The following is a 26,429-nucleotide window of genomic DNA, read 5'->3' as shown; positions in this document are numbered from 1 at the left end:
TCATCTAGGAAAAGGTACATTTTCACCTCCTGTTACCCAGCACACAATAAAAAATTCAGAGTAAGAATCCCAGTGACAGAAACTCAGCTACAGAGACAAGAGGACAAGACAAGCTATGAAAGAGTAACACAATATATATTTTAGTTATCTAAACCAATAACCTGTGCTGCATGGCTTGTACAGTTGAGTGGAGCCTTCACAGAGCAACTTGGGCCCTCTGCTTAGCAGCTTAGACCAAGCTGTGCCTTTAAGCGTTTTCACCACTGCATAAAAGCTACCAATTATCCTGTCTTCAGGATACTTTTATCATACATTAACTACCAAAAAGCAAATTCAAAAATTTATTCCAGAGACATGAGAGGAAGGCTTTAACTCTGATAAATTAAATGCAAAACAAGATTAAAAGTGAAAAAAAAAAAAGGCCTAAAACTAAGTATCTTAGAAGGAATAATAATATTAAAAGAAAGTAGAAAATTATTTGAAGGAAATAAACATCACTGAAGGAAACCACTGATGATAAGAATTAAATTATTCTACTAACAACCTTCAAGCAGTATCTTTGGAAAGTGATAGCTGAAAAAGGAGAGAACAAGGTACTACTTCTGTATTTGGGGATTTTCTGTATTGGCTACACACTTGGAATTCTTTCCCATGTTACTACATCAGAATGTTTTTAATTTTATATTTATTAGCATGGTAAGTTTTCAAATAACAATTGTACCAGCTTATAGTTCCTTTAAAAATATTTAAGCAGATAACAAGTGCTTTTATTACAACGATTTTGGTTTCATGTCATTGGTAAAATAAAACATCTGCCCAGAAATCTCAATTTAATTAAGTCTATTGTGTCTATGCAAAAATATAGCTTTAAATCTGTGTTATTTCCCATACCCTTAAAAATAATGTACCAGGCTATTTTCATTATACTGCTTCCACAAAGATGCTTAACATTTAATTGCTGAGTGAAACAAATAGTATATTTCTAAGGTTCCATATTCACAGAGACAACACCAGCAGATAAAAAGCAGTGCAATTAAACACTGTTAAAATATAATAGGAAATCTGATCTTGTAAAGTATTTTTTCAATTTTCCTGTCTACAGGCTTAAGCTTCTTTACAAAGGATCCCACAACACAATCCCTGACAAAGAAACACCTCAAGCATTCAATTATATACTGCAGCATTTGCCAAAAGCTTATTAAAATAGAACATATAAAATAACTTGCATCATCTCAAGGCATCAGACAAAAACGACTGTGTAGATTTTAAAGTGAATGGTGCCAACTGTGTAAGAATTTAGAGTAGCTCTTGTCTGGTTTGAATGAACCAATGTCTGAAACATGGTCCCAATATCCCATTAGGATCTTTCAGCACTTAGAGGAATTAATCCTTTGTTCCCCTAAATGCGGAGTACACCATCAGCTCTCACCTAGAGGTGATGGACAGAAAGTCAGCATGTTACTCACCAATAAAGTAGTTGTTGCCTAATGCAAGCATTTCTTCAGAAAGCACAAGTCCACCCAGTGCCTGGAGAAGAGTGACACTTCTGCCATCAATAAGTGAACACTGTTTAAATCCAGTGCTTGTGACCTTCCACAGCAGGATGAGAGAAGCAGTAGCATCTTGCCTTATTCTAAGAAAAGAAATTATGAGAATATTTACACTGAGGAAAGTCAGTGTAATTAGGAAGTACATCGCTGTAGAACTGAACCTTATCAAAGATGGAAAACTTAAATCTAGCAAGTATGGAATTAGGAAAAATCCTGAATGTCTTTAGCATGTCCACAAAACAAAAATGCTCCAGTTGTAAGATGTGCATAATAGTTTATGTAATAGCAGACTAAATCATACAGAGTCCCAATTTCTGACACTTGAAGGTCACCATCTTAATACCCAAGAATAGTTTTAGACAAACACCACGTAATAGTAAAGCATATCCTTATAAGGGATCCTTATTCAGTCTTTGTACTTATGCCTTTTTGAGTATTACCTCCATCCTACAGTGCCATCATTTTCTGCAGCTGAAGTACATCTAGCCCTGCTGTTTACTGAAGAACATTCAATGTTCACTCAATACTGGGAGACAGATCCTGGTGGAAATCCTCATTTGTTTGACACACCAGATCGAAGATTCAGGACAGTTTATTCTTGTAAATCAAATGAGTCATGTAATGCTCCCAAGGTCACTGAGCCCATGGTGCCTTCCTGAATATTGACAGATTGGATATAAAGTCCGCTGCTGCATCCACTCTGTCGGCTCCATTAGAGAGCTACATTATGCCACTCTTTGTACTCACAGGGCACTTTTTTTCCTACTCACTTCCATAATGAAACAATAAAAATCTGTCATTTTTCTGGTAAGGTCCCAAGTATTTGCATTAATTTCCTATGAAGGAATCCAAAATGGGTTTGAACAATCCTCCAAAAATACAAACACAACTGCATCCAACTGCTAAAAACTGGTAATTCTCTCCTGCTGAAAACAGACCTCTAAATACCTAGAGATGAAGTTCTGTTCCACAATATCCTGTACTGAAATTGTTTCAATCCTGCTAAAAACAAAGGCAGTTTATCCCTGGTTACTTTTTATTTGACTTCAAAACAAGAAAACCAAAGTTTTGTAGTCATGTGTTGACAGACATTGAAAAAATCTTTCAACTAAGTATCATAAAAAGCAAATTTTTTTACAGTATTTGCACCCTTTTTAAGAACAATCCCAATTGCTATTCCAAAAGCTGTCTCACTTTTAGAACAGGATAGAAACTAGTTTCACAGTTTTAGGTCTCATATGACAATCAAAACAAAATCAACTTATTAAACTGAAATTATTTTCCTTTCACAGCTAGCTATTGAATCAGGTAAGTTACATGGGCCTTTAAGATAGTAAATGAAATTAAATCAAAACCGATCTTGACTTGCACAAATCTACTCAGGTATAAAACTCCACTAAATATATACAATGTAAAAAATGATCACAACTGACTGTGTACTCTGCAACCTGCTTTAAAACAGGGTTTCTCCATCAAAGCTCTTAAATAGAGCTTTAGAATCCACAAATGCCAGGTTTTTCCTGATTCCAAGAAAAGCCACTTGTTTTCTTTCAGACTGCAGCCAGCCAGGGCATCCACACTCCCAGATCTCCTCCTGACTTAGGCTTAAGGCTCATGAATGAGCCCAATTCAAGCCCCGTGGGAAGGGTGGGACGACCCCACGTTTAACAGTTACTGCTCCAAACTGTCTGCAGCTTGTCTGCTTGCATCACTTTGTTTTTTCCTGTGAGCATGGCCTTTTTTAACAGAAACATGGGATTCTGAAAGATAAGATGACAGTATGAGAAAAGTAGGCTATTTTGGGGAAATGTAAGTCTAAAATTGCAGCAAAGCTGTGAGCCAGAGAACTACGTTGGCAGATTTATTTTTTAAATAAAATTTCCAATAAGAAAATGCCTCATCCCAGCTGACAGAATCAGATCTTTCTAGGAAGTCAGGTTCTGTTAATTAAACATAACTAAACAAGTATTTTATCCAAAAAGCATTATTTTGAAAAGTAAATAACAGAATAAATTGAAATGTTTTGAGAAATGTGTTTTTTAGGACATACACAAAGATTTCACAGCTGATGGTGACACCAAAGCAATAACCCAGAAATCAAATACAAATGCACAATATACATGCACTCATATAGTCAACAATAACACTTTCTATCAGCAAGTTCATCTTGAGATTAAAGGGGGGAAAAGCGTTCACTGCATGAAGTCATATCTTCTCCAAACTGACATCTTCAACATATCTGCCCTAATTTCTAATGCATTATGATAGCCCAGAGTCAGCTTACATGTTTACATCTTCTAAAACATTAAATATGTCAGAGAAATTATGCAAAGCAAAGAGCTATCATGGCTCTGCTACATGCTTGAAGTCTGCCTGAATTGTCTCATCATCTTTTAGTCATTTGACAAATTTGCGTATCTGAAAAACTGCCATCTAAAATATCAAGTTAGATGAAAATAAAAGTGCTTTTGTATTTTATCACATATAAGAATATTCTCACTTTATTGATGTATTCTGTGGAACTTCAAAGGAGATAAGCCGGCCTCCAGCAGAAGTATTGGAACTGGCATTTCCACAAGCCACATCTGGGGTTATCTGAAAATAAAAATAACTTTATTTAACAGTAAACCATAAAATCTGACTAAAGAAAACATGAAAGATTTTTCTTCTTTACAAATGACACTCGTAGTCCAGCAGTCATCTTCTAAAAATCCTCAGGAACATTCACTGAAACCTTTGTGCTGCCAACAAAGGTGCTGAAAATTCACATAACCATCCTTTCAGGGTTTTATTTTACCAAAAAGCTCCTGCAGAAAAGTGTGAACTTCTTCTAAAGGTATCTTCCTTCAAAATCAAACATATTTAGAAAAATATGAATAGTTTTCTGGTCCTTTAGAATAATAAATAATGTTCTAACATTTGCTACATCCAAGAAATAGTTCATCATTAACCTGTGCAATACTGAAGGATTTATAGTAACAAATACAGACATTGCCTTTCTACTATATTGAAATATGGTTTTTTTCCCCAAACACAGGTTTCCTTTAAAAAACATTCTCCCACTTGCCCATTACTATTCTTTCCAAGTAAAAATTGCTTGGACAAACAGTAGTTTCAGATGGAAAAAAAATTATGATAACAGTGAGACAAAAGAACATGTTTGCCAAATCTAGTGATGCCTACTAGGCATAAAAAAATCAGTTACTACATTAACTACATCCAGACACCATACAAGGTGTCATGCAACACAGGAATCACAGAGACTCCTTAATTATGCAGATAGATCATCAGTAGCAGTAATTTCCTAAAGACAGGTTGAAAATTATTAGTGTTTCCAAGGGTACATTTATTTCAAATAAGTAACACTTTATGTGGCATAATTGAGTCTATCATTTAATATCATGTCATCAGAAGCTTTAAGTAACTTTTCATGTATCTTCATCAACTTGCCTATGAAATCTCACACTGGGCAAAAAAACCAACAAACCAGTTTAATCTTCAAATTTCTAGGCAGTTTACAATGCTATTCTTTCAGATATAGAGAATGTTTGCAAACTTTTTACTTCAATCTTAATACTGAAAATGCAAACATGCAACCTGACACACTTCCATGAATTAATCTTACATCAAAGCAAAAGCCAGAATAAAATTTGTAAATTTAAATACAATTCAAATTTTAAATATTACATTAATGTAATGAAACACATGTAAATAATACATGAACAACAGAAGTCCAGAATATGATGCAAATAATAATTTGTAGGACACTCCAAGCTTATCTTGACTCAGGCAAGACAAATACTCAGTATTCACATTTCCCAAGTAAATGATTTCCCAGTGTCTAGATTGCTCAATTCGTTGTTGAATTCCTTGATGTATATAATATGAATACATATAGTTAATGAAAATAAAGGAAGATGCAATTTTATTATACTTTTTAATGAATTTTGAAAAATTATAATATATCCATTACAATTTTTAAATCTCAGAAGTCAAAAGTATGGACCTAACAGTCAAAGCACAATGTATCCAAAATTAGTTTGGCTAACACTCTTTTATATTTGGCAACATTTATTCAAACTTTTTTTTCTTTGAGAATCTGCATGCCTACTGGAACAAAAGGAAAAAAGAAAAATATCTCTATTCTCATACAGTCTTATACTACATCTAAAATACACTTGTTTTTATAGTATTTCTATAGTTTTACAATTTCAGGCATCTATTACCTTAGAACATAGAGGGGCAGATGTAATGTAAGCATTTCATTCCCCTTACTGTTTAATATTAGAAGTTATTAAAGTAAAAGATATTTATGTCTTTGCAACTAGAACAAAAATAAAAGAATCATAGAATCAAGAGCTGAACAAAGTGGCTACACAACAAGACCCAAGATTTAACCTTCATAAAATGGAAAAAAACCCATTGAAACAAAAAAAGACTTGAGTTTGCAAACACACCAGAATTTAGGATTACTCAGCAGGAAAAACACACACAGGAAATATTGCAAAGATAATTAGAAGAGCAAAGGCAAAATGCATGATTTTGCTTCTTTTATTAAGAGATCTGTAATGTCTGATGGATTTCTCTAGGAACTCTATTTGTAATTGGCCCTGACTTCCTGCTCTAAGAATCAGGTAAAATAAACATGTAAACCAGTAGGATGATAAACCCAGATTTTACAACAACTGAAATTTGAATTTTTTGATATATTAACAATCCTGATACTTGGATCAGACAAAAAACACAGGAAGAAGTAGTAACTCTCATAAGGAAAAAAAACGGTCTCAGCAGTGTCCTATTTCAGCCAAGTTCTGGGGAGACAAAAAATGACAGCTTTGACACCTGAATTAAGAAACAAATTGCCAGTTTTTCACAGCTTTGAGAAATTTTTATAAAGATTTTTAAGTGTCTCTTTCATGTCTAACAGAGCACTCTGCAAAACTCTACTACTGAAGAATGAGGGCAAAGACAACCAATATATTGCAACACTAAAGGACTCTCAGAAGATGAAAACAATCTGTAATTTTCACTCTCAAAAACAAACAAAAAATGTTGCTAGAACGGGTAGGAGATATTTAAAACTGAAGTCACTGGGAAATACACTTTAATGATTTTCAGAGGACAAAATAAAGATCATTCCTACTCTAAAGTAAAAAATACAAATAGAGTAGGTACCTGTCATTTAAAGACAATCAAAAGAAAACATAACTGCAATGACATCCAACACTTCTCCTGAAGCATTTATTAGTACAGAAATGTCAGGACAGCGAGAAGGTTCTTGGGGAACAGACTTATAAACATTTACACAAATGATGCAGCTACTTTAAAAATAGTCACCAAAGAAAATAAAACCTTCATACACTCTCCAGACTCTAAAGTATGTTTAGGAGCTGATTACAAAGATAAGCTCCTGTGCCAACAGAGAATACACCCAAGACTGTTCTTCAATACCTTATTCAGAGTTTAAAATTACTAAATACCAAATTTTGGACAGTAAATACAGAATTCCTCTTTACATAAATGTTCCACAAGTTTGCATCCAAATAATGTTATATTTTTCTTAAAAGATAACATAATATATAAAGACTATATTTCTACTTCAAAAGCTTTTAGACTTTACATAGGGAAAAGAGCAGCATCATTTGAGAAAGCAAGAGTGAACTATAGAGCTCTCACTCCTACAATCTCCACCTGGGCCTTCACAAGCCAGCAGTGATTTGGTTAGATTTCCTTACCAGGCCATGGCAGTGGTATAAAAGAGATTGCAAAGAAAATCAAGGCTGGTGCATAAGAGAGAAACAGACTGTTCTTCCATATTACAACTTTTCTGAAGAAATTAAATAGCATGAGTTAGGCAGATATTCTCCTGCCTAACAAAACCAGAATAATGAGATATACACTTAATTCAACAAGTGCTGAAATACATACATAAATCCCAAGGCAATATTTTTACATGAGTGAGTGCCTTTATTACTTTCCTAAGTGTACTAGACTTTAATTCAATAAGGCTGAGAAGAGGAGCATACAGACTAAGTCTACATTTATGCAGCCTCTCAGTACTGAAATTAGTTCTCTGAAGATACCTATTGTATATGAAATTTCATAGTAGATTTCTTAAAAAGTTGAGCAGACATTTGTAATTCTACAAGGCCTTATCAACACAGGCAGACTAATCCTGACAGAGCAAAATCCAGCCATTCTGCTGCCATGATACCTTTGCATTTCTTTTGTATCTCAGCCCCAAGTTCATAGAATGGCAGAACACTTTTACTTCTTGCAAAATACACTACATTTTCCTCAAATTTAAAAGTGGGTTTTAAGTAGGATGGCCAAATTCATATGTGCCTCAGATAGTCCTCACTACTCTATCAACAAGGTATTAATAAATGTTTCTGAAAACCAACAGATAGTTCCAAGCAGTGGAGGAGGCTGCCCAGGTATCTTGTGGACTCTCCATCCTCTGAGTTATTTAAGTCTCAGCTGAATAAAGCCCTGAGCAACCTGCTCCAGCTGACCCTGCTTGGAGCAAGGGTTTGGACTACAAAAAATCCAGAGGTGCCTTGAGCCTCACCTACACTGTGAGGCTGTCAGTGAAAAGTCAGCCCATGAGCCAGTTGCCTATTAAGTGTTTCCTGTTAATTGCCATTGTAACTTCAGTGACACCACAGCTTTCACTAAACCCCACCCCAGCATACAGTGTAAGTGCTTCTTTTGAAAAAATCCCCAAATTTACCACAAATAAGTATGTGTGCATGTGTGTGCACATGACTCAGGTACTTTGCTCCTGTTCTGAGAATGCTCTCTTTCAAAATATTGCCTTGGGAATTTTCTCTCTGGTCAACCTCTTGTTTTTTCATCTCAAAAAGCTGTTCTCCTGTTTTTGCCTCCTAGTAGGGCAACAGACAACTCTGCAAGGTCTTGCAGCCAGAGCAAAGTGAGGCAAATTAGTCTGGAATTAAACAGAATATATGAAAGTACATATAATTCTTGAACTAAATAAAAAAGATGGATACAAACTCATCCTGCAGCAAAGATCAGTGCTTAAAAGAAAAAAACAAACTAAAATTTTAAACATATTTGAAAATACATTATCTTATGGAAGGAGTGAGAAAATGAGTTTTTTTAGAAAAGCAAGGCTGTGTTCTGGGGTGGAACCCCATGAAAACTGGCATGGTCATTAAGAAAGAAAACCTTTCAGTTCTTCTGTAGGACAGAAACTATCACAACAAATGCAGTATGAGGGATGGTCTTGTAAATGCTAGTTCTTTCAGATTTTCTTCCAAGGGATTTCATATTAAATTTCAGTTCAATAAAGCAAGTTTCATAACGTGCAATTTTGGCTTTTCTGAACATATAACTACTTTTCTATCAGAATAGAGCCTGCAGAATTTATTCTCTTCTGACCCTGCAAGTGTGGCAAGAGGTATCCCTTATTTTTAAGAAATATAACATGTTTGGCAGTCTTCCTTATGCAAGGGAAAAATAATACATGAAAGAAATAAAACAGGTTAGATCCTAATTATATATCTTGAACAGCTGTTGGCAAATAAAAAGTGAAAAGAGAAGTAGGAAACTAAAAGGCAACAGAACAGAACCATAAGAAAGGGATCTAGTACTATCTACTTACCGTCAGGATGTCAAGCAACAAAGCAGGATAATTTCTAGCACATGAATTGAACTCAGAACAAAATTCTAAAACGGAAAAAAAAAAAAAAAGAAAAAAAAAAAAGCAGTTCCAGTACCCTTGCCCTGTAGCACAGAAAAACTACTGCTTTTGAAAAATCTATTTTATTAGTGTCATTTAGCTTAACCTCCACATCACTGCACTTGGTTCTACCCTAGTTTCAGATGGAACAACGCTTGAAAGAAAACCAGAACAGAAAGAAAATCTAGGTTTACTTCTAACATCTCACCAGTAGGAGAGAAAAGCAAAAGTGTTTAGAGTAGGAGTAGTGCCTCTCTGAGGAACACCAGGGGAGACTGACAGACTGCATCCAAAAACAGCATCAGATGAAGAAGGCTTACCAGTTATCATAGCACTGAAACCTGGTGTAAGGGAGGCTGCACATCCACCCAGCAAATTCTGCTGCTGGCAGTCTGTTTCTTTGCTCAAGAGTCACTTTGTAGAGTCAGCAACCACAGCACCAGGAGGATCCAGCACATTCCAGTGCACAGCAATCCTCCAGATAACGTTATTAAAACTTTGGGGTTTTGTCACAGATTATTAATGCCAACATCACACCAGGCACAGGAGGCTCTCTTACACAATGACAGATAGATTACCTAGATTATCATATCAGCAAGCTGCCTGCTCATCCACCAAATTCACTGCCAGCTTCATCAAATCTGACATTCAGTCTGTACTGGTTTTGGCTGGGATGGAGTTGATTTTCTTCACAATGGCTTGCATGGTGCTGTGTTGCTGTGCTTGCATGTTTTGGACTTGTGATGAACACAGGGTTGATAACAGGGATATTTTAGTTATCACTGAAGTATTCACACAGCACCAAGGTCTTTTCTCTTTCTTAAGAGTGCCCTACCAGGAGGTAGGCTGGGGGTGCTGAGGGAGCACAGTGGGACAGCTGATCCCAGCTGACCAAAGGGACATCCCACACCACAGGAAGCCATGCTCAGCAATAAAACTGGGGGTGGGGGGTGGAAGTTGGCCAGAGACTGCCAGGGCATCAGTTACTTGGTGGTGAGTAATTAGGGCTTTTTGCAGTACTTGTTTTGTTCAGGTTTTTCCTGTTTTCTATTTCTCCTTTTTAAAATTATTGAACCGTCTTCATCTCCCCATGAGTTTTCCCACTTTTCCCCTTCCAATTCTCTCTCCCCTCTCACTGAATGGGGCAGTGAGCAAGTGGCTGTGCGAGGCTTAGCTGCCTGTCCTCTGCTTAGATCACAGCACAGTTATTCAACAAAGATTACTGCCATGAAGAATTAATAGTCATTTATTATTCCAGAGTGTATGGAGCTGTTCTGAAAAGAAAGATAAACACTGTGTAAACAAGTTCATTGAGTAAAAATTCCACATAGTCAAATCTTTGCATGCAGTGTATGAGCTCAGGCCACTGGAGGATAAGCTGGGACATAAACTTCAACCTAAGACTGTCAAGTCAGCTATACATATTTCCACACCAAAACACAAAGGCAGTAAACACATCAGGTTTTGGGGCTTTTTTTTTTTCCTCTTTTTCCCCTCATACTCTCTAGGACTTCAAAACAGGATGACCCCGAAAGAGCAGTTAAATGAATCCTGTTTTTCAAAAACAGGTCTGGATAACCAAAAGATCCTGAGCCCACCCACCAGTACAGCTTCAGAAGAGAAGACCTTCAATATCTTGCTGTAATTGTACTCGCTAGAAGTCTTAAAGAGCTTTGATTTTAGGAAACCTAGTATTTATGACTATCTATTAAACATGATTTAGTAATGGAACATAATAAACTGAGGTTTGTACGAACTTCACACAAGTTTTGTTTAAGCATACTGAGCTTTTAAAGACATTTAAGGGTTTATTTAGAAAATAAATATAATAAAGAGTAGCACCTATCCAGAGATGTTTACATCAAGTTGTCTATCAAAATGATGTTTCTATATAAACAAAAAGTTCCATAAATTATTATTGTAGAGAAGAGAGTTATTGAAGTTACAGATTTATCCTAGAAGAAAGCTAATATTATTCTACCAAAATCTGTGCTTCTTTCATTCTCCTTATGTGTTTGTAGAATACATTTTTCTCAGAGCAACAAAAAATTATAGAGATTTTAAAAACAAATCTCATGCACAGCTAGAAGAGCTGTCCTAAGTCAAACCAAAATTACACACATTCCAGCACTTAACAGCAATAATGAGAGGGAATGTCAAGAAAATACGGTTAGAAAAGGACAAGCATATATACTCCAACCTTCACCCATTTCCACGTGAAAGCTTTTCCTAAGATACCATTTTTAAGGATCAAGTTTCTATTCTGTATTTAGCAATCTCAAATGGATCTCTCCTCTGCTTTTGTTCAGATTCTGTTCCTCCTTCTGCACCCATATCATACTTTGACCAAAAAAATGCACAAACATTAAGCAAAACATAAAAGTAGTCAAGACTTAAAGGCTCCTGTTTCAAGAATATACTTAAGGAATAATTCTGCCATTTCTGCAGAGCAGGAACACTCTCAGGATTTTACACCTGATTCAGCCACACTCCTAAAGGCTTGCAATTTACTGACTAAGGACACATGTAAAACAAATGCTGTCCCCACTGCAAGGGGAATTAGAAGTTTATTGTAGCCTCTAATGATTAGTTCCAAACCCTTGGATCTGAGCACAGAATTGCAGTATAAATAGAAGGTTAGGCTAGGACTCACATGCTCAGCATTCTAATTTCTGGCTGCGCACCTGGCAAATCACTTCACTGCTCTGTGCTTCAGCATCTCAGTCTGTAAAATGAATAATACAGCTGATTTCCTTTGAAAAGAATTTCAGGTCTATTATGAAAAGCTGTATATATGAGTATGGTACTGCTATTCCTACTGTTGATTTTGTACACTGAAACCTTTATTAAATCCATTAATTGAGTAGGGTTAATGAGATGGTTTCTTTTTCCCTCCATTACTGGCTAATAAATATCTCCTATACACTGTAACACAAAAGATGACAGAACTGTGGAAATGTGGATTGTTAGTTGGATCTCTCTTATAAGGGGAACCAGTTGCCCCAAGTAGGAAAAAGAATTATCTTTCAATGGATGAGCACAAAGATAAATCCATATTATATTAAAGAAAATCAACTAAGAGAAAAAATTCTTGCTTATGATCTATGGTTTTAGTCCTTAATCTGCACATCAAGAAAAGATGAATTTCTTATATGAAGACCATTCAGAAATGAAACTGCATCCAAAAACATCTGTACCTTACTTACTGGTACAGACACTACTGAGACAGTTGATTCCAGCAAGCCGTGCTAAATGCATCCCTGGTATCCAAGGAACACAAAAACATGCCCAACTGTAAGCACACATCATGCCTCTCCTAGACAGCTTACTTCTCTCAGGTGTTCATTCTTTGAGTTCCCAAAACTTCCCAGAAAAGCTGTCATGGAAACTTCATCCTTGCAAGATAGTGAGAGTTTTCACTTGGAAAGAGTCTGGCAAATTTTTTCTCAGAGACAAAAGAGTCTGAAGAACATTAATTCACTTCCTCTGAAAACTCCTCTGAAACTCAAAGATCAAAACAGCACATTTTTGCAATATAAAACCTACAGCTACTCTTCCTTTTAAGAGAGTGAAGAAGGATCAAGTTTTGCAAAGTTCTTACAGCTATCAGGAAAGATAGTGTTTTTGTCATTAACACATTTGACTTGTGAAACCTCCACCAAAGAGGCTTTGGAGCACAGACCTTCAGGCAAATCAACTCTCCTCAGTTAATAGAGATCAGATAGAATGTCTTGAATCAGCAATTGAAATCTTTGTTTCAGATAATCATCTCTCTCACTGTGACTTCCAAAGAACAAGGTAGAAGGTCATTATGCCACACTGGAGAGCTTGTCAAAAATACAAGACCCATCACAGTATATTAAAACATATCAACACAAGCAATTTTGTAATAGGATAGCAAGTAATTTCCATGCTAGTGTTAGTCATGCAATAGCAACTGATTACCTATCTGTATTTCTTAGGTAACAGAAGACATGCAGAAGAGTAAGTTTCAGCTACTGAAATACTCACTTATGAATTAACTGCTTGACTGAAATTCTTACTGAATTTACCTAAAATGCAAACCAGGCAGAAATGTTCTTTATACAACACCAGACCACAGATTGAGGAAGACACACCAGGGAAATCTGGTACAGGGAAGAGCGTGCCCTTAATTGATCAGGACATATGGACCACCCATGCAGAGATGAGACTGCATTTAAACTAAGTAGTAAGGGCAGATCATTGTTTGTTTCTGCTTCAGTGCTCTCTCCAAACTCCATCCTTGGTGCCTGACATATGTTCTACTGTAAAATAATGGATATAAGGGATGGAATTCCAGGAAATAAAGCTTTATGTTCCAGACATTGCCCACCAGCACTCCCACTGAAATGGAATACAGCCCTATAAATGCTTCTACCTCAGCTAAAATCAGAGAGTCGTAACACACCAAATGTATTTTACATGGTCTGATTCTACTTACAGAAAATTGATTAAATAAACTTTACAGTGGAAACATCAACAAATTTATTTGGGCTAGCAAAGAGTGATAAAAAATACGATTCCATGATTAAACTCCTGCTTGCTCACTTTCTCATTATGCAGGATGTTAAAACACCTCAGGAGAATCAAACTCATTGAAACATTTCAAAAAAAGATACAACTGACATTTTACCTATTTATTCCTGAATAACCTGAAATAAAATTTTATTACAAGACCTTTCTCAAAAAGATGCCACAAAAATTCTAATTCTTTGCCTACAGAAATTAAAGTATTTTTTCAGCAACAAGTTTCATTATTCCTAGAACTTGGTACTAAGCTGATCATTACTTTAACAATAACGTGGTTAAGTTTGATCTTTTTTTAACTTTTGCAGATACTTGAGTCCATGCAAAACATTTAAGCATTACAAATAGAGCAGAGTACAACACAGTGGAAAGCAAAGATCACATTTCTTAAGGATGATATGTTGTGTGCTTTCCAGCTGTAGTGTTACTAGATGTTGACAAGTTTTGACAGAGACTTGTTTGTAGGAGTTACAACAAATGTTTAAATTTTAAACATTTAAAAGTTTCCAATACTGTCATTGCATCCCTAGAGTTGTGCCCTATGTAATGTATTAACCACCACTTTTAATCCTCAAGCAAATATGTTGTCTTAATAATGCAGAAACATGTAGCAAAATGCAATTACAATGGCAAATACAAAAAATATTAAAGGTATTGCTTTAACTTTTGGCATTTCCTAAATTTATTTGATGTTTGGAGATATGTCGTCACACAATTGACTGGAAGAACCAACATTATCCTATTTCAAAGAAGTATCTAATACAACACACTAGCCAGCTTAAGTCCATTACTCATAACACGGATCAAATAGGGTTTTATTTTAATTTTATCAGCATATTAACTCAGGGCAGAGGTCATATCTTCAGTCCTCTCTTGAGATCACAAAACCATGCAGAAAAGACAACCCAAAAATAACACCTTAAAGTTTTTTTGTCAGTGAATTTTCACTGTGCCCGAATAGTCTCACCTCGATTTCATCCCATTTGAGATCCACCACTCTCTGTCCTGCCTTCGGCTGCCACGTAGGTAACGTCACGGTGGCCCTGGAGCGGGGCAGAGCAATGTCAGGCTCCAGGGTGGACGGGGCTGGGCTGCTGTGCCGGGGTGAGGTGGCCTCTGTCCCTTGGGAGGCTGCAAGGCTGTGGGGTGAGTGTTCACAGTGTGTTCCCTCAAAGCCTTCGCTGCAGACACAGAGGTAGCCATCCCCGCTGGTGCTGCAGTTACCATGGAGACAGGGGTTGCTGGCACAAGGATCTGAAACAAACTGGAAAAAACATATCATATAGGTCAATTACTGATTATAAAGGATTTATTTCTCATTTTAAAAATACCATAAAACAGGATTCTTCTCCCCTACTGTATTCATCTTCTGAACATATTGATGAACCAAATTCATCTTTGATGTATCTTCAAGGAGGTAAATTCAAAGGATTAAAGAAGAATACAAATTAATTTATATTAACTACTTTCCTCAGACCATTTATGCTAATTCACTGTTGCCACATTCAAGGAAAGAGATAAACAGGAAAAAGGAACATGACCACCATTAATTATCAGGAATTTTCAAATATAGACTTAAAAGAGTTTTCCAGGGCAAACATCAGATATGTTGGAATTTAAGGGAATAACAGAAATAGGAAAGGGCACAGCACTCGTACAGATCAGCAGGTTACAAAGCAGCTCTGTGTGGTGAGAGCTAACCACATCACACAATCCTATTTGTGGACACAACTTCCCTTGTAAAAGAGCTGGGCCTTTTACCTACACTTCATTTTGTGGACAGCAGTTTCTAGTCCAATTCATTTGGGTGCTGAAAGCTTTCTAACAGGAATTAGAAAACAGGGCCAAAACTGTGCCTGTTTTTAAAAGAGCATTTGTAATAGCATGGACACAACTAAGCCCAGTGATGTAGGAAAAATGCTGTCTGAGCCTTGCGTGCCTTTTATTTCTATCTTGAATTTACCTACACCTATTTTGTAGTTTCTTATACCATCACTAACTTTCAGGTTAAATGTCTTCCCTCTTCTCTGTTGAATTTTACATCCATAATGCATTTATAGAATACATCTACAAACTCTTCATCTCCTGAAAAAATTAGCTGTAGTTGCACTGTTTCCTTGGGGAGGACAAGCCCTTCCCTCCAGACACATGTTTATTTTTGCACCTGGGACTCCGAAGTTCAGCACTGCCTTTTGCAAAAGCATCAATAATTTTGCTTGTCCTGGAAACAGCTTCCAAGATAATACTGGAGAAATGCTTGCCTTAATGAGAGCTAAATCACACTGCTGGCTTGCTGTCATCAACCAAAACCATCAGGCAGCTCCCTTCACTTGTCTTCACATCAAAGGGAAAACACATCACTGGAATCAGACATTTCCTCATCTTTAAATGCAAATTTCACCCAAGTGCTCCAGTCCTAAAGGTTACTCCATTCTTTCCTGTACAATATTCCTGCTCTTCTCTGCAAAAGCAATGCTTCATATTACATTACTCAGTAAAGCAGCACAGTTCTTTATTATTAAATATTTGTTATAATTACCTCAAGAATTACATAAGCATTAAATATCATTAACGTAAAAAACAAGTATTGGATCTACACTAGGAATTTTACCTTTCCACTAATCCCAAGGTCTAGTGTCAGGGACACCAAACTAATATAAAGCGTCCTTATATAAAACAATACTATTATTTACCTTAGCTGGAATTCTTTCTTTGACTCAATTTTCGTACACCCCAGACTCTTTAACATTTTTGGACAGAAAACAGAAGATTAGTAGGAAAGTTAATTTTGGACACAGTCAATGATGAATGTCAGATTTTTACCTGACTGATATAGAACGCTTAGAGGCCATAGAGGACAGTCCAAAATATATGGTTTAATAATTTATCTCATGGTTTGGTCACAGTTCAGAGTGTTATTTACTTTGCTTGGGGACCCAATTCATACCTATAAGGTGATACATTAGACATCAGGGTCAAGCTCTAACTCTTCTTCATTTTTAACACTGAAATATATGGCAAGTTTATATATATACTTGACATATCAAGGAAGTATGGGGTTTTATGTTCAGAAGGGCTTATCTCCTTAAAGTCTCTTTCCCCTGCAAATCAAAAGAATACCTAGGTTCTTAAAGAACAATTTCTACATCCCTTCTCCCCAAAATAATATTTAAGTGACAGAAAAGAACAATTTTCAGGAAGGAACTAGTTCTGTTCTATGGTTTGTCAGTTACATTTTAAGCTTGCTCCACTGCCAAGTGCCAGAGATATTCACAGAAATTTTCTTTTCCTTTAAGAGTACTGAAGATAAAATGTGTTGACATGTGAACAAAGCCCAGTTCAAAAATTGCTTGCAACACTTTTTTCATATTCTAGTTTCTTGGACTAGATCTGAGTTTCAAAGAACTGCATTCTTATTGTTGGATAAGCTCTTTACTCATGTTTTCAAAATAAATCCAAATTCAAAATAAGCCTATTTTGGGTTAGTAATTCAATTGTTCTTGTCACACCTAAAACGTTAAGGTTATTATCTGCAAGCCTAATAACAAGAAAGAAAAAAATAACGCTTTCAGTCACAAAGGGCACTTCCCCCTTTATTGAATGCATCCATTCACTTTACAAGCAAATAATAAAAAATGCTGTGTGATCCATTCTATTTGATGCAAACTGATTTGAGCTTGTTTGACTGGAAACAGATGTGTTTAATTAATTATTAAGTCCTGCTCAGTGCTGCCCCTGCCATGCACTGAAGAACACCTTGTGCTTTAGGAACCACCCCTACCTTTTCAGACAGAGGAAGTGAAAATAATTAAAACGGTTTAGATTAGATGAAAAATTTTAAAAAGATGAATAGATGTTGAACTTCAGCCACAGACTTCCTCAGAACTTAGTTTTATGAAGCACTTCACAGGATTTCATCATCATTCTCACTCCTTAATAACTAGTAATTCAAAAGCTCATTTGTCTTCCAATAAGCCTATCAAAACAAATCAGTGTCATTTGTGCATAGGTTTTCTGTTGAACTAAAGAGTCCATTTTAATTATCAGATAAAAAGAGATAAGCAAATCAAATAGATTAATTTGTGCTGGTTGTGGTGTTTCTGTGGTTTCTCTGGTCCTCACCAAGGTGGCAGCAATGGTAGCCAAGTGGTCAGAGAAACATTTTGACACAGTGAACAGCATGGCTACATCAGAATTAAAGCTAACAAAATTTCAAGGCTTAACCACAAACTATTGAAGCTCACAAAAAAAATCAAAAAAAACTAAACCAAAACAAAAGAAAAAACCAAAACACCTTAGTCTCACAACTAAGACCTGAACTAAATGTACTGCAAATACACAATTACAAACTTCTTTTTTAGCCACTCATTGTGCAGTTCACAATATCTTCAGACCTGCACAGAGAAGGCAGCAAGTAACAGGAATCCATACAGCCCATGAATAAATACTAAATCAGTATCATTGCTACTAAAAAAATCCAGAGTTGTTTTAGGTACAGAATTTCCATAGCCACTAATAAGAAAGTATATTTTGTATTTTGCCCTCTTGTTTCCATCCTCATTTTTTCATTTAATAGTCTGTCTGTTTTTATAATACATCCCTTCACTAAACAGGCACAGCCAGCAGTTGCAGCTGACAGAGCCAAACTAAAAAGCGTAAAATGTATTTGCATGCAATTACTATTCCATATGCCTGGACAATTGTAATCCCTGAAACATTTCTCCAATAGAATCCTAAGACAGATGCATACCAAGGTGCCCTTCATATCATAGTTAATTTTCCAAAGGCAGACTGAATATGGTATAACATAAACCGGGCTTGTTTAAGAATCACACTCACAAACACAGATCCTTTGCCAGCCAGTCCAATTACTTCCAAAGGTTTCAATTCAAGATAAAACACCGCAGGATGTAAATTTGCAAGATCTTTCTGCCAGTACTACTTGTGATGACACCAATTTGTCAGCTGATGCTCATTCACCTTCTCTTCAAAGTGGTTCTACTTGTTCCACCTGGAGACAGTCCAGGTAGATCCTCCAGAGAGCTTCAAAAAATAGAAAGCTAAGTCTAAAGCCAAGGCCACAGATGAGCTCCTAAACACTGTGCCAAACCTCTCCTCCACCGGCAACTCTCCTCTTAGATGTGTTAGTACAAAACTAGCTTTTAGCTCAGTTTTTATTGCTGTTGCCTACAGCCACAGACAATATTACACCAGTTTGCAACTTCAGTAAAATACTGGGGGAAAAAAAAAACAGTAAATCCAGTCCTCATGTTAAGAATTGGGCAGATTGTTTAAATTCATTCTACACAGTGAATGTTAACCTGCTAACAAAGCCAAGCTGCCACAACCATGTCAAAGGCTGATACTTTGCATATGTGTCCAGAAGCACTCACTACCTCTGAAACAGCTGGCAGATATTAAAAAGGAACACAGCCCAAAGTGTTCAACTTTCCAAGGCTCCCTGAGATAGTTTTTCCAGTTACAGGGTAAATTGCTGTGGTTCTCAAATATATAGAGTTGTTCTAACTCTGCATGGCTGGGACTTAGGTAGTTTCTTCATGTGTTCTGGTAAAAAGATCTTAGGAGAAATTTAAATTGGTAAAAAAAAACCTGGTTTTGCACCTACATTGCTGAAGAAATTCTCCAGTACAAAAACAACTTCTCTCCCAGCTGAGATCATGGAAAGATCCACCACATTCACACACCCATTCCAAGATTTGCATGGTACGTTAGAAGTTATCAACTTCTGAATACTTTAGAGAGAAAATAATTAAAACCTACAGTCTAAGCCATTATCTGCTTTTAATAAAGTGGGGGGGGGGGGGAAAATATTTTTCCTTTTAAGTATCTGAAATATCATTTGTTTTTGCATATGCATCAATTTATGAAAAAGAGATGGAAACAGATCTAAATCTTTTACATAGCAATGACAATAAAGATTATCAAAAATGTAATCACTTTGAAAAAATTTGTTTCATTATGTTCAAACTATTATTAAAATTTATTCTAATTCAATCCTTCACACAGTGAAGCTGTAAATTCCATTCCATCTCACATTAAACATTAGTGCTAAATATAAAATGAAAAGCAAGAAAAAAGATGAATTTGAATTTTAAAAAAAACCCAGACGTTTCAAATAGCATCCACAGGAAAAGCATTGAGATGAGTATATCAAATAAATGCATTTTCTTTAGTTTTGAGAAAAGACTGCCTTGAGACTCAGTAGGACTCAAGCAATATATCTGGGTTCAATTTCTGGCTCTCCCAGAGACATCCCGTGTGAGCTGAGAACAGCCAGACTCCATCTCTGCCTCTTTCCAACTGTAAAATGGGGATTACACTTCCTTTCTCACACTGCCAGTGTTGGCTGGTTAGAAAGCAATTTTTTTTCAGGATGGGAACTACAGAGACAGTGGCAATAGGAATTCCCAAGCAGCACTGAAATACAAATAAATACAATCAAGAAATACATCCCTGTAGAGCAAGGCTAAATCTGTAACCTGCAGCTATTCAGGTTTGTTTCTTAGTCTTTCTTTTTTGCTTCTTTCTGCGGCCATTCTAGTTTCTTCTGAACACTTCTTTGCTCCAATGGAAAGAAGTGTTTACAAAATTATTCAGCAAACTTTGAAGTCAAGAAAAAATTCTAAGTTAAATTAACTCTTCTAATTAACCCATAATAGACAGGAAAGCCATCTTAACATTACACCTTTAGACACTATTCTTCTTCAAAACAAGATTTGCTTCAAAACAGATGCGCTGAAGAACACATTCATTTTCCAACTGTGACTGAACACAACAGAAATAAAAGTGGCTGAAACACCCTGATTAGGAGAGTCAGGATGAATGAGAGCTTTTTGCCACATGAGGATGTAAAAATAGAACACGATCAGCACTGTGATCACACAGGTACTGCCACCTTAAATGGCTGCTCCCTGAAAGCGCCTGCAATGTCCTTAGTGTGAGAATTTAAGGACACTCAGCAAAAGTAATTCTTGTGCACGTGCACCAGGACACAGTGACACACTGCCTGACACGGTGTGGTGACCACAGTGATCAGAGCCAGGCCATACAGGAATGGGAATGTCAGTCTGCCAGAAGGAAGGATGTGCCATCATGGTGCTGTTCATACTGTGAGCCACCCATGGGCATCAAACTACACCCAGCTGAGTATCAGGGATTTAACAGAATGGGCAACAACAAAGGAATAAAAAGTGCTGTATACAGAGGTCCTGGAAGCCAGAACAATCAGGGCTTTCCTCAAAAAAATGTAAGCAGGACAAGACATTTCTCTATTACATAAAACACGAATTTGGCAGCTATGTCAGCTTCAGTCATTAGGTACTATCTACAAGCTACAAGACAAAACAGAGATTAATCAAGATTTAGAAGGCCAAGACCAAGAACTGTGTCATACAAAAACAGAATATAAGCAACTTCATCTAGAAGTAAACACTCTTTTCATTTAGCAATTCAACCCTATGCCCAACCCATGAGGAAAGCTATCAATAAATCTAATAAAGTGTAACCTTTATCAGATAATTCAGAATGATTCTTTGAAACACCATTAACAATGGTGAGAACTTTGGATTTCTTCCAAGCTGCAATTCTCATTCAATGAGTTTTGAATATTCAGAGTAATGAAACTGCCAGTGAATATAATAAATGGATATAAAACATTTTTCTTTACTTCAGTGAAGCAGAAAAAAAATGCCTGAAGAAATTGTCTGTTTAATTGCAAACCAAAGCATGGCTGCCCAAATCTATTTGAAAAACCAGCAAACATAACACAGCAGAATTTGAACACTGCAATAGATTTTCAAAACAGAGCTCCAGCAAATGGCTGATTTACCCTTGTGTAATAAGTTACCAGACACCAACTGCTTTGCTCTACCTATCCTCAGGCACATTCTTACCTCAAGGTATCCTGAAATAACTGCAAAATAAATTGAGATCACTCTCCCTCTCCCTCAATGAAAGGACAATATCTGCTTCACACCAACCTGAAAACTGTCAGATGTTAGCATGTACATAAACAATTATGGAGAAGTATCTTACTTTTTTTCTCTGCTTTCATCACCAGATTATTTTCAATCCCTTCTTCTAAATATGTATTTGCCTTTCTCCTGTTGTGAAAGGACAAATTGTTTGATATTTTTATAAATACAACAGATTTAACTTTACATTCCAAGTAGACAAGCCAAGCAAGTATACTGCATTCTTCAGCAACGCCAATACTCAGCAAAGACACTTTTTCAAAAAACCAAAATGAAGTCAGGATTGAAACTAGGAAGGCAAAGCATTACATTTGTCACACTGGCATAACATACTTCTTTGTTTAGACCTTATGCTATTATTTCATTATTAAAATATTACACAGTGAAAGAATTATCAATAGCGTCTTTATTCTTAATACTGTTTTCCCTCTTAAGAAGAAATTTTTCTTGAGCAACAGCACAAAATATTTTTATGATAGAACACTAAAATATGCAATGATATGAGAATTCATAACTTTTTATTTCTATGCTGAACTAGTACAAAGCTGAAATTAAGTAAACATGCTCACAAAAAATTACTAGTAGAATTCTATAAAAAAACACACAAGCAAGTTTCCAGGTTATATGCACAAGATTTTAACAATTTTTTAACAAAAGACTTAATTTCAATAAATAAAAGTTTGAGATTAACCATATGGGTCACAGGCTAATTTAAGGCTACTAATATAATTTCGAAATACTAAAGTTCTACCATGAATATTCTGAGTTATAGTGAGATCAGGACGAGCACAGGCAGAAATACACTCCACTTATCTTAATGGGGAAAAAAAAATCCCAAATGATCTGCTACTTGAATTTTGAAAATTAACTAAGGAAATTACTTATCTTACTCAAAGTAAGATGATCTTAAATTCCTAAAATTTTAGCTGTTTTAAAAACAGTAGTGTGTTATAATTTCTCTAGAGAAATGCTGAGTTTTACATGTTTGCCCACCCTTAAAAATATTGATCAAAACAAATTTGAGAGTTTTCTAGAAATCGAAAAAATAATTTAAAATTTTATCTTCATTGCATGAACAAGCACCCAGGTCAAGGATCAAGCCTATGTAGGTGCTCTAAGTGACAAAAAGTGCACAGTGTAAGCTCACATTTAATTACCTACAAGATAGAGCATGCTTTCAAAGTTCAGCAACAGAATTCTCATTTTCTTTAGCATTAACATCAATCAACCTCAAGACACAAATTCATGCAAAACAGACTTCATTAGTTCAAGTGCTCAGGGCATTTCTTGATTTCCAAGTCTGAGGCTTCACACTTTTCCAGGTGAGATACAGCAAAATAGACAGGCAGTCTAGACAAGAGACAAGATAGGACTACATAACACTGAGTTGTGCCTAAAACTGCAGCTGAGCCATCAGTGGGGCATGAAATCCTGAAAAACTCAGCAGATGTGACAACTGGCTACTCTCATAGCTTTTTTCCCACAAGAGGTTATGAAAACAGTTAAAAATAATAAACACATCCATAAGGTACCTAGGAGATGTGACATAACCAGCAGTTCATTGATGTGTCACATTTTCCAAATCAAGTATGAAAAAGAAAATTAAAATTTGGGGACGTTGAAAAGAAGCAGCTGTTATCATTTCAAGCCACAGCACATCAAAAAGGAGACACTTTGGAAGCTGAGGCATTTGGCAATCAATAAAACAGCAAATGCTTATGCACCAAGTCAAACAGATGAGCATGAGATGGGTCCTCCAGCACTTTCAAACAACCAACATTCCTGCACTGCATCCAGCACTACTGACAGCACAGTAAATCACAGCTATGTGCTCTGCTGATTTTTTGCTTATTCCTCATACTTAAACATCCTGTCAGATGCAAAGTTAAAATATTGTCTAGTTGGAGAAAGACTGAAAGAAAGATGAAAAAAATTGCAAACCCATGAGCGCATGCTCTCAGTAAACACTTCTGGTTTTCTGTGTTGGATTATGCTACTCCCCATGATTTCTATTTTAAAAACTCTTTCCTTTATATAATACATACTTGATATTAATCCTCTGGACTCACAATTAGAATTCCGAGACCCAGCTACATTTTTATATGGTTATTGGGCGTTAAATTGACTACTAAATACACTTAATACACCTGAACAACACTGTGCATCTGACATTTGCAGTAATGTCAGATCTATCTACAGAGAGCAGGTGAAAAGAGATGCCAGTGTGAAGAAGCTGACTTCAGCTCTCTCATTGTTACAGCAGGCAAGGATTCAAAGGATTCAAGGATTCCTTTCTGGACTAGGAACCTGACCACCTTCTGGTCAAAAGTGATTTTTAATTTTAAGACAGGGCTGGAGGCATCTTTATCTCATAACAAAGCACCTGCCCACACATAAAGAGCAGTGTCCAAAGAGTTTCAAATCAACATCCACTTCCTCGTCCCTGAGGAACTTACCATTTTACTGCAAAAAGTACCTGAATTAAATATTTGAACAATGTTGGGATGGAGATAGAAACCCCAAATTTCTCTGTTCCTACTTGCTAAACACCATCGCTCACTCATGTTGGCACTCGCTGCCATTGTCACCATCCCGCTCTGTGAAAGCACTTTCAACTACAACATTTTATCTCACATTTTATGACAGCCTGGGTGAACTCAGTTACTTCACAGCACTTAGTTAAGGTATGAAAACAGCAGCATATGCCTGAACTTTGAGAATAAGCCAGTCTGCAGACCCATAAAATAGGTCTTTATATTCAGTGGTGAGAGGTAGTGCTTCTTTTAGCCTCATCTGAAAAAGCAGTTCTGCAAAGTCAGTAGAACATCCTTTCTGGGGTTATTTTTTTAAAAACAAATTTATCTTGAGATCCAAAGTACCTTCTAAAATTGTATTAAAATAACATGGATTATCTTTTTCCCATGCCATCCCGTAACAATTGCTCAGGGTTTTGTCTTGCTAGTCTATGCCAGCACAATTCTTCTCATGCTAGGTTTTGATCACTTTCTTTTAATTTCAGCTACTCAATCACTCTCAGACCTTCTGGTTATATACAAAGACTTTTCTTTACTGCAGAGGAATGTGCTTCCTGATAGAACAATTCAAGAATCTCTGGGTATAGAGAAATAAAAACTTGGTGCATAGCCTCCTTCTCTGGGATCGTTGTATGCAACCTCAGGTCTTCTGAAGCAAGTCGCAGGGAGTCTGTCATTACAAATAGAGGAATTGCCTCTCAGTGTGCTCACTGTCATATCAGAGATGTCAAGAGGAAACTTGTTTGTTATATGTTCTTGCTGGTGTCTCCAAGATGCCATGCATACTCGTTGTTCACCATGATGAAAGACACGTGGCAGAAATGGTAAAGTGAGTCAAGGTTCAGCCCAGCAACAAACTCATCATCTATCATTTTAAACCTGCCTTAATGATCCCAGCTTTTACCAAATGCATTAAAATATTAATGAACAGTTCCTGAAAGAAGGACAGGATTTGTGCCCTTTCTAGATGAAAGGGCACAAATTAAGGGCCCTGCCCTTATAGGGCATAAATCATTATAGGGCTGCTTCTGTCTAAGTCTCTCTTTCAGTTGGTCTGAACACTTGAATCTATGAAATCAAACACAACACTGTTCAGCCCATTCTCCTAGCACTGGAGAAAGCAGGACTGTGACCCAAATAAGCTCTCCTATGAATTTTGTTCTGAGGTCATACATCAGAAGACTTTATACCGGTCATCAAACTACATTGTGCGCGTGCTGTCATTTTGCTGTCCACTAGAAACTCTAGAAACAAGAGTAGGTTTTAAATACTACCTTTCTACAACTTTTGTCTCTTAAATTTCTCTTCTGATGCTTTTCCTTATGAATCAAGCAATTATGAATTATTGCCTCTATCCAGACAAGCTGAAACCTATACCACAGGTCAATCCCCATATTATTTACTTGTCCAAATCCATTATTACTGTCTGTGAATGACTTCAAATCTGCTGTTTTAGCTAGTAACACCAATAATTTATCTCTTCATGATTTGATGCTAGGAATTAGACCTTTAATTTTTGCATGCAATACTTCATAGCAGCTAAAAAAAACATAAGGGTAATAACTAAATGTAGATTCTCTCTGATTAAAATTTGGTAATTTTATTATATGTCCCTATGCCTTATCTTGCGATATTTAGAAAATACATTGCTCTCCTTCAAATCATTTATGGTTTTAAGAGACTTCTCAACACAACTGTGTTTGAGAAAGAGATGAACAAGCAAAGTCAGATATTTAGAAGCTGTTTCACACCCCTTGTTTTCATTCAGTATCCTTTTAGGATGTGAAAAGAAAGTACCTGACATGAAGGTATACCTTGGATTTATATACTGATATTTTGAAATTCTTCTGCTCTTTTCTCTGGCCCTTTCATCACAGTAATCAAAATATTAAAAGCAATTTTTAGACCAATTCTCATTTGTTTTGACACTATACATAATTTCCTATCTATATAACCCATGACACTAGTCAAGGCCCAAATTGTCCTGGCTGCTTTGGACACAGCCCCTCTGAGGTTCTGCACGTCCCCATTCCCCTGTACAATACCTGACAGCAATGACCCACGGGAACTGTGAGGGCAAGGACCTCCAGCTCTGATC

At 36.3% G+C, this 26,429-nt stretch overlaps 1 protein-coding gene across 1 annotated transcript in view; it reads right to left on the bottom strand.

Moving 5' to 3' along the window:
- DNER (delta/notch like EGF repeat containing) overlaps positions 1-26,429 on the bottom strand; it is a 113,384-nt gene that overhangs the window by 51,274 nt on the left and 35,681 nt on the right. Inside the window, exons 2-4 of the mRNA XM_041475700.1 lie at positions 14,771-15,067; positions 4,051-4,145; positions 1,467-1,633 (exon numbers count right to left, since the gene is read on the bottom strand). Coding sequence (XP_041331634.1) covers positions 1,467-1,633; positions 4,051-4,145; positions 14,771-15,067 — 559 coding nt within the window. The remainder of the gene's footprint in view (positions 1-1,466; positions 1,634-4,050; positions 4,146-14,770; positions 15,068-26,429) is intronic.

Source organism: Pyrgilauda ruficollis, unplaced genomic scaffold (assembly GCF_017590135.1).
Source record: "Pyrgilauda ruficollis isolate IOZ18807 unplaced genomic scaffold, ASM1759013v1 scaffold36, whole genome shotgun sequence".
In the NCBI taxonomy this organism is placed as follows: Eukaryota; Metazoa; Chordata; class Aves; order Passeriformes; family Passeridae; genus Pyrgilauda; species Pyrgilauda ruficollis.
This window is presented reverse-complemented; position numbering and strand designations above follow the sequence as displayed.